At 40.2% G+C, this 19,601-nt stretch overlaps 1 protein-coding gene across 3 annotated transcripts in view; it reads right to left on the minus strand.

The window, feature by feature from the left end:
* Window positions 1–1,397: 1,397 nt before the first annotated feature.
* Window positions 1,398–19,601, minus strand: part of BACE2 (beta-secretase 2) — a 90,344-nt gene continuing 72,140 nt past the window's right edge. For 2 of the 3 annotated variants that reach the window (XM_087418063.1, XM_087418064.1), the window contains exon 9: window positions 1,398–8,417. In XM_087418063.1, the coding sequence (XP_087274189.1) occupies window positions 8,164–8,417 (254 nt within the window). In that variant the 3' untranslated portion in view covers window positions 1,398–8,163. The remainder of the gene's footprint in view (window positions 8,418–19,601) is intronic. The other variant, XR_015548705.1, reaches the window with a different exon arrangement.

The raw sequence follows: 19,601 nt of genomic DNA on the forward strand, positions 1-19,601 counted from the left end.
TTTTTAAAAATAATTTTTCTTTCAATTTCCAGTTTTTAACCTTATCAAGACAGTAGCAAAATGGTTGAGATCATAGGTCTCGTAATCAGACAAGCTGGCTTTTTGAATCTGGACTCTGCCACGGATGGGGAGACCCTGGAGATTTTACAGCCCCTCTCCGTGACTCAGTTTCCTTCCCTCTGCGAGAGCCAAGTAGACAGGCCAGGGGCTGGAGATGTGTATTTGGGGATTATTTCCAAGATTTCCTATGCATCTAGCTAGCATATTTTGCAGATTATATTTTGGAGAAGAATGGAGGAGTAGACATCCTTGGATAGTTGCTGGGATAAACTTTAGTTACACACACACTTGATAAAAGTTGCTTTTGAAAGCCACACAGAATGAAAAAAATAGAAGCGCAAACGTCAGACCACAAAGTTTTACAACAGCACCACCTAGTGACAAACGTGCTAAATCACATTTGCAATGCCAGCCACCACTTAGGGAAGGCAAAATAGGAAAAACCAGCATAGAAAACACAAGTGAAATGAAATCAAATTCTCTCCTTTGTTATTAGGAAGCAAATATCCAATTCTGTTTCTCCAGTAACTAGTTCTTCACCTCATAACAGTCTGAAATCCCTTTCCTTTTTTTTTTTTGGTCTGGGTATTGTCCAACAAGAAGTGTCTAGTCATCGAAAGAAGCATATTTCCCAAGGATTGGTGTAGCAGCCAGATCACGGCTCATGGGTGATGTCCGTCTCCATTAATTAAGTGCCATTTTTGCTTTGCACAAGTTGGCGCACACCCCTCTCTAGACTGACCCACTCAGCTGGGTCCTTACTGCCCAAATGATACATCACACTTCTGGAAGGTGTGATTCCGCATCGCACTTGGGCTAGAATGTGGTGCAGAGAAAGAGCTTGGCTTTCGGAGGCGGACAAAGTTGGGTCCACCTCCATGGCAAACACTTTTCTGACTGTGTTTTCCTCGGTATGTGAGTTGGAGCTGATTTCCCGTCTAGAGAATGGGGAGAAAACCATCTCTTTGCGGGGTGACCGTGTGAGGGAGACGGCACAGGCATTTGCGTCTGGACATATTTGGTCCCCAGGACGAGGCTGAATACCCTGTCCAATCCTTGTGGCTGCTTACATCTGCTTACTGGGTGTCTGATCCACACTCGGTTTCTCTCTGCTCCTGGGATGGTTCTCACATCTACAGGACTTCATTCTTCTCTCATTTTCAGAACAGTTTACAGCTTAATGAATGGCCCTGGACCCTCCCTCCATTCGATTCTATCTTGGATACTTCCCAGGAACCCACAATAAAGTGATAGAGGTAAGCGGACCACGACACGCCACCAACAGCAATTTCAGGCGTGTGACCTGAACCTAGTAATAAAAAAATGCCAAACCCAACAAGTTGGAAGTATTATTTATTCAAACAAACCAAACTCTTTTATTTCCTTTTCAATGGTATACAACATCTTAAACTGGTGGAACATACAAGTATAAAAATAAGATCATTTTAGAAAACTCCAGGTTTGAAGCGCACAACAATTTGGACACAGGTCAGTAGCTACAGGGCCACTTCTAGGATGGAGTGGATGCCTCTTTACTGCTACTCTTGGTCCTACCATGACTTGAATTTAAACCAACACGGTATACTAAAAACAGAGGAAAATCCCAAATGGCAAATAGAAAATAATCTTAAGCATTTTCAGAAATACAAATTACACTGAAGAATTGTGTATTAAAGGATGTTCATCTGAGATACACACAGAAATCCGTTTTGCAAAGCACTGTATTTAGCATCCTTTTTAGAATACAAGGCTTACAGCTCTTTGGCCAGTACAGACACACTGCTAGAGCAACAAAGTCACCTTTTTAAAGAAAAAATGAGTGGCTGCTTTAAGTGACCGAACATAGGGATTTTAAACTTTAAGCATATTTAACTTATATACTTTATATATAACTCATATACTTAACTATATACTAGTGCAAATTAACAGAGATAGTAGGAAGTACATCATTTTAGATTACAAACATTCAGCTTTTATTAGCTCGTGACAAATCTCATTCATCCTCTTTCCTCACATTATGTTAAGTAATCCCAACGCTAAGTAGAATTTCAAAACTCACTGATGAGAATGTAAAACATTATATCTACAATTAGGAAAATGAGAAAAAAAAACCCCAAGTCGTTACCACTAGCTACAAAGAACACAAAATTGTATACGAAACTGGAGTTAAGTAAGTTTACTTTTGGTGATTTCCATTATAGATCATTAGATCCTTAATTAGCTTTGTTCATATTTTCTTTATCTCAAAAAGATAATCTTTGAATGTTTCCTTAATTTTCATTCAGAAGTGTTAACTTCAAAAACGTGAAATTTTACCTCAATAAAGGTAAAATGAGGCAAACTGAAATCTTAGTTATACCAGGAAATTTTCAACAACCTCTACATACAGCACTTAGAGAAAAAAATAAGCCCTCCCTTTTGGACACTCTTGCCTTCTTACGATATTCTGATCCGTGCATGCACCATGAATAAAAACACATATAGTCCAACCTAAATGAAGAAAATTCTGTGGAAAAACATTATTGGTAAAGGAAGCAAGGTTTCAAAGATGCTCAATGTTTTGAGTCTCCTTTTAGTAATACCATTAAGATGACAGTTGTGCTTAACTCATTTGAACTCGATTTTATAAATCTATAATTTGTAACTATATAATTATAAATCTATATTGACAAAATATTCTACTCAGATTGATATGTGTGGGGTACACCTGTGTGCTACGTACAATTCAGACTTTACCCAGTTGGTCCCATACAAATCATTCTCCACCTGTAAAGGGATCTACCCACTTCTCATCGCTGCTCGGTAGGCACGGGCAGACCCTGACCAGCGGATATCTAGTGGCGAGACAGGTATTCTACCAGCACAGCCTCTCCTGTAACCTGAGATGCTAACTGGACACAACAAGTACCCAAAGGCTTCACGGGACACGTAGAGGCCCTGGAGCATCAAAGATCAGGCACTCTGGAGTCACTCTTGCCTTGGGCTGGATCTGAATGTATCAGGAACCTTTAAGTGCCTCTTGACCCAGCCTTTAGCTACTGGGCGCTTGCTCTTGAAGAGCAAGTGTGCTGTAAAATTACACAGTGCAATGTGGTTTGGAAACACTGGACATCTGTATGTGATATCTGATTATAAAAAACCCAGAGAAAGCTCGGGTAGGGAAGAAAACACAGTATGGATTGGTTGAAGTTGTGTGTCCTCAAACAACTAATGTGACCAGAAGTTTTACAGACACATGGATGTCACTTACGAGGCCTGGCTTTGCTCTCACTTCCCCATTCCTCAAATATGGCTAATAGCTGTGTCAGGCTGTCTTCACCCGCCCCCAGGAAGACATTCTCACCAACCCAGGGCACTCGCCCAAGGCTGAAAGTCATGGGTTGTGTTTCACTAGACTCTCCAGTGGAGACTAATGACTGCATTGACTCTGAATAGGACCAGGGTGAGCTCCAGGATGACATGGACCTGCGAGGGATGCTGGTGGCCCCTGGGCCACACTGATGCACAGGTGCTCAGAGGCTGACAGCAGTGACAGGAAGGAGCCTTCTGCTCCCCTTCAAGCTCTTCTTCCTGGAGGTGTCTCTGACAGAAGGGGTTCCCAGAGCAGTGTGGTCAGGAACCTGCAGGAGTCTTTCCACATCAGTGGGCTGGCCCAGCATGGTTGGGGGGAAATGGCTGCATCTGAGTTGCTCTGGCTTTCAATGAGACTCTCAGGGCAGCGGCTGCCAGGACCCTCTCCCAGATGCTCAGATCTCAAACTTTGCCACCTCCCCTTTGGCTCCAGCCTCTTGACCCTGCCCTGTGAACTTCCTAGTGCACAACCTTGAACTGGCAGCCTAAGGACCGTGTCCTGCTTGGGAGTTCAGGCACCTCTAGTTTTACTAGGACAGAGGGGATCTAAATACGGCTGCAAAGCAACTTTCTCTTTGACAAATTATAAATCCTAAGAGGTTCCTTTGGATAATTCCTAAAAAGTAGGCTGTGCCAAAAACTTGGGTGAAGTGAGTAGTCTACGACATACAGGGATGTCGTCAGTCCCTCCAGACCTTTGTGGTCATCTGCTGACCAAGGGATATGACTTCTTACCCAACCTCCTTTCCCAGATTCTAGAATTTTCCAAGTCTCAACCATCCTCTACTCTCTGTTCCTTGAATGAACCAATCTTCGCCTGGATTGGGCAATGCAAAGCGTAAGGGGCCACATTTTTTCACTTTGTCCATGCTGATATCCGACACACGACTCCAGCTTGAATATTCTTGAAGTTTGGGATTTGTGGCTGCGTAAAATAAATCACATCTCCAACAGACTCAGCAACTTTAAGGGTAAAGAAATCTGAGGATTCCTGCAATTAAAGCTACTTTTCCAAGACAGCAAATTCTTATTTTGTTAGCATACTTTTGATTATATTTTTATTTTCCTTCCCCACTTTGAAATGTATTTTTCCAGCTTGCTATTTAATTGGTAAACTGCCATAGGTTCAAATCTGAAATCCTTAAAACCCACTAGAAATGTACACAGTAACTTCTGTGGTGTGGAGTTTTCTTGGCACTAAAAACCTAGTCTCTTGGCAAAACCTGTAATTTTACATTTTGTGGTGTTTAGTTGTTTTTCGTAAAAAAGAAAAAATCTTAGTGGCAAGTTTTTTCCTCTGAACAGTTCTGTAATCAATTCTAATAAGTTTGTGCAAGAGAAAATGCACTGGGATTCCATCCAATTACTTGGTTTCCACTGAAAAGGATGAAGTCTGTGAAACTCAATTATTGCTGTTTATGGAACAGGTGTTGGGCAGTGATTTATTCCCAAAGACATCAAGTGGCACCAGGCCAGAACTTAGAACTGAACTATGCTGAGCAACTCCACCATGTGGGGATCTGGTAAGAGGAATTTAGCAAATTTTCATTAGTGTGAAGAACCTATTAAATAGTGAAATAATCCTTCCTCACCTCTTAAGTGAATTAATGGAATTTCCAAATCACAACTGCTTTGCAAAAAAACTCTCAAAGCTCTGCAGAGTTGTTAATGCTGCATCACTGGGAATTCCTTTCATAATTTCGAACCATAATTGACCCAAAATTTATCTCCAACCAAAAGCTTTGCATTTCACAATGAATCAGTAGAGAATCCTTCCAAATATTTGGGAGTGGACTGTGTTCAGGGAAACATTCTCCACTGTCACACTCAAGGAATCTGTTTCTTTAATGTTAGGTACTTGTTTTTGATTCTAAGAAATACAAAATAGTGTACGATAAAGGTCAACCAATGACTTGTGGTTTTTTTAAATTCTGGAGGAAAAAAATAGAATCAATCCCCAACTCATTTCTTGCTATTTTCCATAAACAGCTTCAGTTGAAGACAGGATTTCATTTCAGCTTTCCGAATAACTTATCAAGGATATAAAGCATCACCCTATTTAAAAAAAATTGTTCATGGAGAAGCATCCATTTCCCATCAGAGAGTTGACAAGGTTTTGACAACAACCTAATGTTAAGTTGCATCTTTCAGGAAAGGAGCATCTTCCAGCATTTTCCACAGTGTGTTACAAGGTAAAAATGACACCCTCAAATGGTTGCTACTTCCTTTCCTGTTCAAAGCAAGCCTCCTTGAGGGTTTTCCAAGCCAAGTATCAATTTACGTAACTCGAGGAGGTGGGTGTCACTAACAGGGTTTTGACTCAAAGTCCAATTTTCAGCAGCAAAGCATGCCAGGAAAACAGCCCACATTCAATCGTCTATTTCATCCCTGTCGCTAAGTTATGCTTTTGTAATTTAAGTATTTCCATTAAAATGTCACATCCAATGACATCTGAGATGAAAGGGTAGAGAAATTTGATAGGAAATACAGAGTATTATAGCAAACTTCATTCAAATACCCTAGCCTGACATCTAACTTGCTATTATCATGTATTCTGGGAACAGTGCCTGCTAATATGCAGCAACATAAATGTTCCCCAGCTCAGAACCTAACATGAGACAAGGGAACAGAAGACACCTGTATGAAGAAATACGGAGCAAAACTAACTGGGTCATATCTGCAATTCTCTCTTTTCATTTCAGGGGTTCAGACTTTTCACAGCAAAGGGAAAAAGCACAGTCTAGGGGTGTTGCCTTCAAGTGTGTGCAAAGTGGCCCACAAAATAGGAACCAGTGAAAAAGCCAACAGGGCAAGAAGAGAATCAGACTTCCAGAGACTTCTAACTCTGAAATGTATGTTGAAATTATCCCGTCAACTAGCCGAGACCAGAAATGATAATGAGCATCTGACGACAGAATCCCCTCCTAGCGTCCCATTCCAAGAGGGCATTGTTCCTGCCATGCTTGAGCTATATCTTGAAGAACACAGAAGACTCATGTTCTTTTTAAGATGCAACTTAAACCTTCTCCACAACAATCTCACAGATTCTTCTGGCTGCTGGAGAGTCTGCAAGGACACCATGACACGTATAAGTGGCCCCACATCTCTTTGGCATGGTCATATATTTCTAAATATGGAGGTGACCTGGGGAGCCAGTGAGGACCAGATAGCTGAAACATCCACATGTAGCCTATTTTGAACACAACAGTCCAGCTGGAGAAGATGCTCCATAGTTAGCCCTTCCAGTGGAATTTTATTATATACCCAACTCACTCCAATAGCAACGCAGAGTGAACAGCGAACATGGCACAAGAACAAGAGAGAAGGGCTATTGGCTTTGAACCCTTCTCCTAATTACCTCAGATCACATAAAGCTGACTACACTGAGTTAAAGTCTTCTGCTTTTCTTTGGCAAAGGCCTTAAATAAATGATAGCAAGTGGAAATTTCCTCAAATAAGGATACCACTGCACATCCAACTCATCACCAAAGATTGAACATGCCAAGGGGAAGAAGGATGTGGGTCAACTGCTCAACAGGTTTATTTAAGCTGATTCAGATGGGTGTGCTTGAGTCTAGGGGATTCTGCAAACAGAAACACATGGTTTCAAAGCACAGGAAGAAGTGCGCGTTCCCTTCCCGTCCTTTGCAGGTCTTGCATCTTCCTTCCCTTGAGAGCTGCTTAGAAGTAAGGGCATTTAGCCATTTCCCTATTTCCCCAAAGGGTAACAATAAACCTACCTTCAGAGAAAATTTGGAGAAAGAAACAACTAAGCTAGTGAAATAGAACTTGTGTTTCGCATTAAAACCCTGTTTATTAATTTTAAGGGAGACTAAGCATATGCAAATAATGACAAGCTTGGTGACAGAACTTCTCCAGGTTGATGTGCAGTTCAGCACCTGTTACATCTCACCTGTTGGAATGAGGATTCTTTTAGGTGAGGGCAGCAGCTGGAACCAGGCTGCCTGCACTCACACCCAGGCACAGGACCCTAGGCAAAGTCTCAACAGAGGTAGACTTTTATACCAACAATACTATGGAAGTAGCAAGTACAAAAGAGTAGGTTTCCTTCCCACTCTACCACGATGGACAGAAGGCCTTCTATCTTCAGAGGAGGCTGGTGAAGGCTGTTTGGTGATGATCTCCTCCTTGAGGACTCTAGCTCCCATTCAGAGCACAGAGAGACCCAGAAAAGGGGCTTACTGCTTCTTTTCCAACTCAGAAGGGGGCAGGATGGTTATATCATCAGGCTCCAGGCTTCTTCTTCTGCCATCATTTTGCAAGCCTTCTTGTATGACTCTGATTCAGGCTGAGGCTTGGTGCAAAATACTCTTAAATGCAATTAATACAAAAAGCTTCCCATTAGCTAAGAGGAGTTATAAACTATATGCACTCATTTCTCCAGAGATGGGAAGAAGAGGAGAACTAGCCAAGGCTTGCTTTTTTTTTTGGTGGCACACCTAGACAGTTTGGCATAACCAGTCACATAAAGTCTGAAGCCCAATTCACTCTGTTTTGGTTTAGAATGAGGTGTTTTTTATTATCATTTTTCTTGGAAGTAGGAGAGAAGGAGGAAGCTTTAAAATTAAGAATCAAAATACAGTGAGTCTGGAAGGCATCTGGGAGCAGAACAGAGATTTAAGACTAATTGACATAGGAAGAAACCTTGCCTTATAACCCCTGCTTGCTGCACTTGAAATTTATTTCTCTTAATAGTTGAGTTCAAGGTTGCCTGAGTTCAGGCTTTGCTCTTCATTTCCAGCGATGTCGGACGAGAGAGGACTCATCAGTGACAACCTCGGGGTGTTGGGGGTCTTGCTGACACCGGGATGGAAGTAGCAGCAGGATGATTAAGATAAGAAGGATGATTCCACACACGCTCATGAGAGTATAGGAGACAATCCACAAAATGGGCTCATTCAAAGGCAGGGTGGGGACACAGTTGCTGGCTATGTCGTCGGTTGAGAAAGGTCCAGAAATTTCAGACACCAGAGCACCTGCAATTTCTGAGGAGACAGAAGGGGGGAAATCCACAGCTATGAAATGAGCAGTCCATCTCTAACATATGACAAAAGAGATAACCCCTTGCCTTATCAAACCACAGTCATATCAGCACTCAGGTTCCAACGGCTCAGGCATCTAAGCATGCACCGAGGAGGTCTCAGTGGCTACGTGCCTTCAGAGGGTCCAGTCCCTTGCAACTGGAACAACAGCATGTTTCAAGGTCTGCAGGTGCTGAAGCTGTGTGGTGGACAGCAATGTGCAGAAGGGCATATACGGAAGCATCAGGTGCTGTGTGGAGGGCTAGCAAGGCTGCATAGCAAGGCTATGCAGGTGAGAGAGCATCGTGGGTCAGTGCCCGGTAGGGACAGCTGTGTTGGTGGTGCTTCCTGGAGAAGTGGAGACGAGCAAGGAAGAGTAAGAAGGAAGGGCAGTAGTGTCTGTAGCAGAAATCTCAGCCGAAACTGCCTGAATCATGGGGCTGTCCCCTGGCGGAGGCAACCCTAGTTCGTGCTCTCTGGTGGATTCTAGAATAGTGTCCTCACATCAGCCTGTTCCACACTCTTAATGGGTTCCAAGATCACCTGGGTTGGACCGGCCCAGGAGACTCTACCCCGCCCTACCCTTGACCTATGTCACATCTACAGTGTACAGAGGACCCAGAATCCAGAGTGGTAAAGGGGTGCACCGTTGAATTCATGACATCACTGGTAACAAAGAGTAAGAGAGCTAACACTCATCAGCGACTTCTGCTAGCAGACTCTCAGATAACGCTTTTACTGGGAAGGAAGCTGTAAGGATTTCTTAAAGCAGGTTTGGGGGGCATCAGTATTTCATTTATCTACACTAGACTTACCTACTCCTTTCGAGAGTATGGATTTGTTTGACATCTTAAGCTTTACTTGGAAAAAGAAAAAGACATAGATAGGCCTTGTTACCCATTTCATCCATATTTAATTGCAGAAATGAATACCTAGGCACTAGAAAATAACATTGTTAAGCATTTAATTTTTCTATAACTAAAGCCTCAAGATCCCAAGGCCTACCAAATAAGATCCTTTTATATTGAGGAAAGAAAAAGTCAAAATAACAATGGAATAATGGCCTTAAAAGAATGGTTTTAAAGTGAGGAGAAAAACAAACTTGATTAATACATTTTCTACAAATGTGGATTCCATTCATGTGGGTTCACGGCTTTTTCTTAAGTGCGCTGGAAGAGAAAAGCAATGAACAAGAGCCTGAAAATACCTAAGCACAGAGGGATGCTAGCCCGCAGCTAGTCTAGACCCCCAAGAGCCTATAGCTGTGGTCAGCAAAGGATATTCCACAGGCCAAATCCAGCCTGCCATCTATCTCTCTTTGAAAACCAAGTTCCTTTGGAATGCAGCCATGTACATCCATTCATTTACATATTGGCTGTGGCTACTTTTGTGCTATAACAGCGATGGAGCATTTCTGACTGAGACCACCTGTACCATAAGCCTTAAGTATTCACTCCCTGGCCCTTTACGGAAAAAGTCTGCCCACCCCTGGCCTATAGCACGAAAATGCAAATATTGAACAAACATTTTAAATAACTAAAAATAACCCTACTCTTCTTGTTACAAAGGCAATACATATTTATGGTAGGAAACTTGAAAATATGACTAAATAAAAATAAAGAAATAAAAGCACTCATAAATTCAGCACTCAGAAATAATTAATGTTCATATTTTAGAGGATTATCTTTTTCTATGCATCAATTTTCGAACAAAGATGGGATCTTGTAGCACATGCTGTTTTGTAAACTGTATTTTTACTTCATATGTGATAAAAATCTTTTTGTGTCACTTAATTTTCAACCATGCTGTTTCTATGACAACACCAAAACCATATTCCAGACGTATCAAATTTGTTGACCAATTCCTATTTGTGACCATTTAAGTGGTTTCAATATTTCCACCATCATAAACACTAATGTATGAAACATCTCTTTTTTTTTGCTGAGTAAGAGTCACCCCAAGCTAACATCTGTTGCCAATCTTCCTCTATTTTGTATGTGGGTTGCCACCACAGCATGGCCTCAGATAAGTGATGTAGGGTGTATGTCCGCGCCCGGGGAACTGAACCTGGGCCACTGAAGTGGAGTGCGCCAAACTCAACCACTAGGCCATGGGGCTGGCCCCTAATGAAACATCTTACACCTAAATCTTTGCTCACATTCTTAATTTCTTCAGAATGAGTTACTAAAAGTAAAATTATGGGTTAAGGCATGCTCACTTTTACACATCCAGATATACGCTGGCAAAATGGTCCCAAGAGTGACAGAGGCAGTATACATGTCACCAACGTGGTATGGGAGCGCCCAGTCCCCACACTCTCACCAGCACTGCCAAATAGAAAGAGGAATGATGGTCCTCAGTCCAAGATTCTAATGTTTACAGGTTTTTTAATTACTAGTTGGGGAAATCACTTAAAAAAATACACTCATTGGCCATTTATATTTCTATTATAATTTCTATCTTTTTCTCATGGATTGGTAAGAATTCTTTATATGGTAAAACTTTATGCTACAAATGTCTTTCCATAGTAGGTCATTTGTCTTTTTTTACATATTTACTTGATGAATAGAGAAGCTTTAACAAATATAATTATGAGTGAAACGTGCTTAGTGCAAACCATGCTTAGTTCAACAACACCTTAATACAGGAGAGCATAAAGAAATGAAAAATGCCTTGAAACCACTTCTGTTTCCAGACAAGATGGAGTAAGAAGGCCAGATTTAGCCTCGCATCTGAAACAACTAAATCATTGGACACAATATATGACAAAAAAAACAAAAGGCTGTGAAGATACTGGAAATTGGGCAAGGAGAGACAGTTAATCCTGAGACATGAGAAACAGCCGAAGTGAGCCCCACAGTTGCCCCAGCTTACTGCCCTGAGAAAGTGTCTGGGGTGTGGCACAGGAGACGGGGACATGGGCAGAGGCCAGCAGAGTTAGAGCTTGCAGGGAGAGTAATGGAGAGGAGACAGCTGCACAGAAAGAAGTTCCACGTCTCTCCAGAGGGCCTCCCTTGAGCCCTCAGCTGAGTACAGACCAAAAAATGAGTGAAGGCCAGTGAAGAACCACTTGAAAGGTTTAGAAGGCACAGTGCTTGGGGCTCACAGAGAGGGCTGAGAATAGCGCCTGTTGCCAACTGTTTCCTGTTTACTCTTGTTTCCTAGAGTGAAAAAGAAAAACGACAAACCCAAATCCCATTCACAGGGCATCAATTAGAGACTAAGGGTCTTTCCTCTGTAACGGGAAGAATCAACCTTGGACTAAGCACTGCTCTGATCCCATCTAATGAAGCTTAAAGGAGAGACAAGAAAGGATAGAACTCTTTCTAAGTAACTTAACTATAACCCAGAACAAATCTCAAGAATATTTCTAAGAACACAAAAGTATTCAGTACCCAAAAAGGTAAAATTCACAACGTGAGGCATCCAATAAAAAATTACCAAGTACACAAAGAAGCAGGAAAGCAACTCCTAACAAGCAGGAGGATCAATCAACTGAAACCCAGCAAGAAAGGACACAGATGATAGAATTAGTAGAGACGCTATTAAGACAGTTATTGTGACTGTCTTCCACCCAAGAAGCTAGAGGAATTATGAGACATGTTAAATAGAGACACACAAGCTGTAAAAAAAGACCCAAATCAAACTTCCAGAGATAAAAACTGCCATATGTGAGATGAAAAATAGACTGCAAGGTATTAATAGCAGATTATATAACTGCAGAAAAAAGACTAGTGAACTTGAAAACATAACAATAGAAACTATCCAAAATGAAACACAGAGAGGGCAAAATACAAAAAAAAAAAAAAAAAAAAGAGGGATAGAGAACATCAATAAATTATAGGACCACTTAAAGTGGCTAAATACACATGTAATCAGGGCCCCAAATGAGACGAGGGGATGGGAGACAGAAAAAGTATTTGAAGAAATAATAACCAAAAAATTTACAGATTTGATGGAAACCGTAAGCCCACAGATCCAAAGAACCCCAAGCATAAGAAACGAAATAGACTACACCAGTGAATTGCTGAAAACCAGTGATAAAGAGAAAATCTTAAGAGAAAAAAGAAATATTGCATACAAAGGAACAAAGAAAAGGATTACAGAAGATTTCATGTCAGAAATAACACAAGCTATAGGACAATGGAGCAATATCTTTAAAGTACTAGAGGGAAAAAACCCTGTCAACCTAGAATTCTATACCAAAATATCTTTCCAAAAATGAAGATAAAATAAAGATATTTTCAGACATACACAAGCTGCAAGAATTCATCACAAGCAGATACACACACATACACAGTGGAATATTATTCAGCCTTAAAAAAGAAGGAAATTCTGTCATTTGCAAAAACATGGATTGACCTGGAAGGCATTATGCTAAGTGAAATAAGCTAGACACAGAAAGACAAACACTGCATTATCTCATTGATATGCAGAATCTAAAAAACTCATAGAAGCAGAGAGCAGAATGGTGGTTGCCAGGGGCTGGGGGAGGGATACATGGGGAGATGCTGGTCAAAGGGTACAAAGTTTCAGTTATGCAAGATGAATAAGTTCTAGAGATCTAATGTACATCATGGTGACTATAGTTAACAATATTTAATTGTATACCTGAAATTCGCTAAAAGGGTAGATCTTAAGTGTTCTCACCATCACCAAAAGAAAAGAAAGAGAGAAAATGGTAACTATGTGATGTGATGGGTATGTTAATTAGCTTGATTGTGGTGATCACTTTACAATGTATACGTATATCAAAATGTCAAGTTATATACCTTAAATATATATAACCTTTATTTGCCAATTATACCACAAGAAAGCTGAAAAAAGCAAAGAAACCATCACAGCAGCTCTGCACTATAAAATACACTACAGGAAGTCCTTCAAGCAGAAGAAAAAGATATCAGGTGGAAACCTGGATCTACACAAAGGAATGACGAACATCAGAAATGGTAATTACGTAGGCAATTATAACGCCTTTATTTTTAATTTTAAATATTTAAGAGGATAATTGATGGAACAAAGCAAAAATAATAACAATGTACCGGGTGGTTCATAACATATGCATAAGTAAAAAGTATGACAGTAACAGCGCGAAGGACAGAAGGGGGAAAATGGAGTACGGTCTTGCAGGTTTTTATTCTATATGAGGTGGTAGGTGGTGACAAATTCAAGGTGTGGACTACAAACACTAAAGCAACCACTAAAGATAACACAACAGAGAGTTACAGCTAATAAACTAGCCAAGGAGATAAAAAGACATAAAAATACTCAATCCAAAAGAAGGCAGAAAAAGAGGAAAAAAGGAAAAAAGAACAGATGAGTCAGAGAAAACAAAGAGCACGAGGACAGACTTACACACAACCATATCAATCATCACATTAAACATAAATAAACAGGCAGGTGGCAAGATTTTTCTATAAAGGATCAGATAGTAAATATGTTAGGCTTTTTAGGCCTCATATGATTTCTGCCACATATTCTTTTTGAATTTTTTTTACATAATCCTTTAAAAATGTGATAATCATTCTTAGTTCACGGGCCACACAAAAACAGGCTCCATGCCAGATTTGGCCCAGCAGGCTATTGTTTGCCAATCTCTGGTGTAAACAGCCCAATTAAAAAGCAGAGATTGTCAGTTAGATAAAAAGCAAGACCTCACTCTATGCTGCCTACAAGAAACCCACTTCAGATGTAAATACTCAAATACATTAAAAGTTGAAAGATGGAAAAAGATGTATCAAGCTAATGCTAATTGAAAGAAACCCAGAGTAGCTACATTAATACAGACAGAGTGGATTCAGAACAATGAGTATAACCAGGGATAAAGATGGTAATTTCATAATGATACAATGTTCAATTCACAAATTGGACATAACAATACTAAACATTCATGCTCCTAATAAGAGTTTCAAAATACATGAAACAAGAGTGATGAAACTTCAAGAAGAAATACACAAGTCTACAAATAGAGTCAGAGATTTCAACATCCCTTTCTCAATGATAGTTAGAGCAAGTAGACAGAAAACAAGTAAGGATATAGACTATCTGAACAACACTATCAACCAACTTGACCCAATTGACAATTATAAAATACTCCATCCACACAGCATATTCTACACTGTTTTCCAGAGCATACTTACCAATATAGACTATATTCTGGGCCATAAAAAACAAGTTTCAGTTCATACTAACTAAGTTTCTGACCACAGCGGAGTTAAATTAGAAGTCAATAACAGAAGGATATCAGAAAATCCCTAAATATTTGGAAACCACATAATACATTTCTAAAACTATATAACTTCTAGAAGAAAACACAGGAGGAAATCTTTGTGTCCATGGGTTGGGCAAAAAATGTCTTAGCTACAACACCAAACAGCAGAATCCATAAAAGAAAAAAATTGATAAATTTTATTTTATCAAAATTAAGAAATTCTCCTCTCTGAAAGACTATATTAAGAGACTGAAGGGGCTGGCCCGGTGGCACAGCGGTTAAGTGCGCATACTCTGCTTCAGCGGCCCGGGGTTCGTGGGTTCAGATCCCTGGTGCTCACTGATGCACCACTTGTCAAGCCATGCCGTGGCAAAAGTAGAGGAAGATGGGCACAGATGTTAGCCCAGGGCCAATCTTCCTCTGCAAAAATAGGAGGATTGGCATCGGATATTAGCTCAGGGCTGATCTTCCTCACCAAAAACATAAATAAATAAATAAAAATAAGAATTTCTCTAAAAGAAAAAAAAAAAAGAGACTGAAGAGAAGGGAGAAAATATTTGCAAGTCACATTTCTGATAAAGGATTTGTACTCTGAATACTGACTCTGCAAAGTCAGTAATGAGAAAGCAAACAATTCAATACAAAAATGGGTAAGAAAATTTGAAAAGACACTTCACCAAAGAATATGTGTGAATGGCAAAGAAGCACATGAAAAGATGCTAAGATTATTGGCCATTACGGAAATGCAAATTAAAACCACAATGAGATACCACCAAATACCTACTACAATTAAGAAGACTGACCACATCAAATGTTGGTGAGGATGTCAGGGAGATGGAACTCTCATACACTGCTGGTGGGAACATTAAATGATACAGCCAACCTTGAAAAACAGTTTGGCAGTTTCTTAGGAAGTGAGATATATCCCTATCATGTGACTTAGTCATTCCACTCCTTGACATATTTACCCAGGAGAAATGAAAATATATGTCCAAGGACTTCTACACTAATGTTCATAGTAGCTTTATTTATAATAGCCAAAAAACCTGGAAACAACCCAAAAGTTCAACAGGTGATGGGAGTAAACTAATTGTGGTATGTCTATACAATCAAGCATTGCTCAGCAATATAAACGAATGAACTACTGATACATGAAACAAAACGGATAAATCTCAAAATAATTATGCTGAGTGAAAGAAGTCAGACAAAAAAGGAATGCATGCTGTGGTTCCCTTTTTATGAAATTCTAGAAAGTGAAGCTAATCTACAGTGACAGAAGGCTGACCAGTGATTACCTGGGGGTGGAGTGGGGGTCAGCGAGGGCTGGGAGGCAGGCAGAACAAAAAAGAAGGAGGAAACTTTTGGGCTTAATGGAAATGTTTATCAACTTGTTTGTGGTGACAGTTTCAAGGGTGCATATATATGTAAAAACTTATTAAGTGCACCCTAGAACATGAACTGTTCATTTCATACCAATTTTATCTCAATAAAGCTTGATTTAAAAGAAAGATTTAAAAAAAATCAAAAGAACAAGAAAGTCAAAAAAGTATGTTAAAGAATAACACATGTGATATGATCACATTTAGGTTAAAAATGAAAAACGTAATCAAACCCAGTTATGCTAGGTACATGGGGATTGATTTTAGTATTGTTCTTCAACAAAATACTAAGTGGAAGGCCCAAGTTTATGCACATTTTTTCTTATATTATATATATATACACACACACAATAAAAATATAAAAAAACCCAACAAAATAAAAATTTCTTCAATGTATATGTATTAATTTTATAATCAGAAAGGTTGTATATATGTTTTTTTAAGTTTTTGAAAAATAGCACCAATTTAAGGCTGTCAGACATAATGCATTATGTGGAAACAACTGCAGTCTCACATTTGCTAACTAGCTGCTCAACATTAAAGGAAAGATGGTTTAAAATTACTTCTGGAGGATATTTTCTAGCAATGCCACTCATTGGACATTTATTACATACACCACTAATTCTATGGCCATAGAACAGATTCTCATTTTTTATATTAGAGTTATTTATGAGAGGCCATACTATGCAGTGATGAAGAGCATGGACCCTGGAGCCAGACCTCTGGGGTTCAAATCCTAGCTCCCACTTATGAGCTGTGTCATCTTAGCCAAATTACTTCTTTGCCCCTCAGTTTCCTCACCTGTAAAATGGGTATAATAACAGTGTCTACAAGTCACAGTCTTGTACAGATAACCAAGTTAATAGGAGTTAAGCACTTAGCATGGTGCCTGGGGGAAGGTCAGTGCTTCCTACGTTTCAACATACTGTCATTTTAAATTCTTTCATCAATGTCTTGGGTTAAAATTTTAATGATGCATTTTCTCTGTCTTGACCCCCAGAAGGTCAGGACGCAGTTGATAATGAATGCTTGAAAAAAATATGTCCATTTACCAACTATAAAAATTATAACGGTCGGGTCTTTTTTTGCTATAGCTTACAAAATAAAGCGAACTATCCCTGCAGACAAATTAGTTGATACTGAGATGCTGAGTGGACACGGTTCACCTGGAAGAGTGTTCTGGAGTTACAGGACAGGCGTTGTGGACCCAGGGCTATTTTGCTCTGCAACCACGTGAAAGCCACTTAATTACCCGGAGCCTCAGTGTTCTCTTCTTTAAAATGAGGAAGTGGGGCCGCCTGACCTTTGTCTTTGAGGGCCCCTGCCTTTGGCATCTTTTGATTGTGTTCTAAGTAGATGGCAGAGTATATCCCTGAAACCCTGTTCTTTTTTTTTTAATTTTTATTTATTTTTTCCCCAAAGCCCCAGTAGATAGTTGTATGTCATAGCTGCACATCCTTCTAGTATGTGGGACGCGGCCTCAGCATGGTCGGAGAAGCGGTGCGTCAGTGTGCGCCCGGGATCCGAACCTGGGCTGCCAGCAGCGGAGCGCACGCACTTAACCGCTAAGCCACGGGGCCGGCCCTGAAACCCTGTTCTTAACAGCTAACTTTCCTATTTTAAACAGGAACATGTACCAGATGATCCACTTTCAAACTGCAGCAAGGAAAATTCACAGTGAAATGACTGCCACAATCCATGATATGCCTCAAGCTGTATAAGCTGAAATCTAGACAGCTCTCGGGTGCTAAATGTCTCAATCTATAAAAAGAGATGGGTGGTATTTCAGAAGCTTTGGATCCGTGAAGAGAGCTGTCAATTTTAACACTCTATTATTTTCCTTGCTATAGGAATCTTGGCCCCGGCAACACACAGGCAGTTGTAAGTGCTGCAGTCCCCAATATCTGGTCCAGGTGTGTGAGAGTCTATGCTGAAGACCCAGGTTGGCCAGCTCCACGGCACACCGCGACCACCGCTGCCTTATTTATCTGTCTCTGATGTGAGACTAGATAGTGACTCTCCGTAGGGTGGGGGGTGAGTTGAGGAGAGGCAGGGGCAGCATAAGAGAAGCATCTGAAGACCTTTTCCCAAAATATCCATCACCCCCCTACCCACCACCATTCTGATATCCCCTGGTTGAAACGGACGTGAGGATGTAGACCATGTGGTGTTTAAAAAGCTCCTCTGGGGACTCTGATCAAAGAGCTCCCATGTACTGCTACTCCCTTCCCCACCCTGCCCCAACCCTTATAGAAAAGCCTAATGCTATAAGCTAAGTATTATCTGATAAGCACAAATTATTATGAAAACCAAAATGAAAGACACTGGGAGAGAAAGGCAGCTCCCAAAGGTTTTGGCTGCATCAAGTGCTGGTTAGTGCAAAGGTGGAACTTCGTCCTACCATAACACACAGAACTGAGGATAAAATATAACCCTGAATTTTAAAACATGGAGCTGAGCCCAGAAATAGGCCCTAGGGCTGGGGTTCCAATGCCCAGGGTGGGCAGAAGACTTGAGCCCAGCACCAAGGTGATGGGTCCTAGAGCCGAGATGCCAGTGAAAGCCTGGTCCATTGGTGGAAGGAGCCGGAACATTCTACCAACAAGAAAGGCTGACTCTTTCCGAGGTCTGAGGTGGAGTGGGCAAGGAGGGCAAGGAAGAATCTCCTATGAAAAATGAAGCGTCCACACCTCTACCCCAAGCATGGCCGGCATCTAACTTGACACAGCTTGGTGTCGAAACCCTGAAGTTCTCATGGTCTGAGGACACTCAGCTGAAACAAATGCAAAATTACTTTATAGCAACATTTTTACAACCCAAGGCACACTGAACTCTCTCAGAAGGAAAACAAGCACTCCCACTAAAGATAAACTCACAAAAAAAGTTGCAAAGCAAGTGAGAAAAAAATCCATGATGAGAGAACAGTCAGCAGACACAAAAACAAGGAGATGAGCTCTCCATAAATGACAGAAAAATAGAACAATATGTTAGAGATTACACAAAGCTGTGTTTAAAGTGATTAAAAATTCACTAAAATATCAAAAAAAATTTTTTTAACTAAACAAGCTGATTCAAAAGTTCATAAAGGAAAAGAAAATGAAAGAATAGCAGGGAAGTTTTGAAAAAAGAAGAAAAAAGAGAAACTAATACTCTAAGACATACCAATGCAACAGAATAGAAAATCCAAATATAAATATATATTTCCCCAATATTTGTGGGATTTGGTATGTAATAGTGGGATTTCAAATTAGTGAAGAAAAGGTGGATTATTTGATAAGTGTTATAGGAACAATGGGGTAGTCATCTTGAGGAATAAAGGTTTAACCCAGATATTCTATGTCAAAGTAAACCAAACACAAAAGTATTTGAATAAATTACAAAAGAATTTAGAGAGGAAGGCCACTTAAAATGTGACATTAAGCCCAAGAGTCTTAAAGCAAAAATTGATATATTTAAATACATACAAGTAAACATTTTTACACTAAAATTCATTGTAAGCCAAGTTTAAAAATAATTTACAATTGAGAGATTAATTGTAGTTTTTTTCTCCAGACAAAT

Source organism: Ceratotherium simum, chromosome 27 (assembly GCF_057802395.1).
Source record: "Ceratotherium simum simum isolate JZ-2026a chromosome 27, ASM5780239v1, whole genome shotgun sequence".
NCBI classification, from domain to species: Eukaryota; Metazoa; Chordata; class Mammalia; order Perissodactyla; family Rhinocerotidae; genus Ceratotherium; species Ceratotherium simum.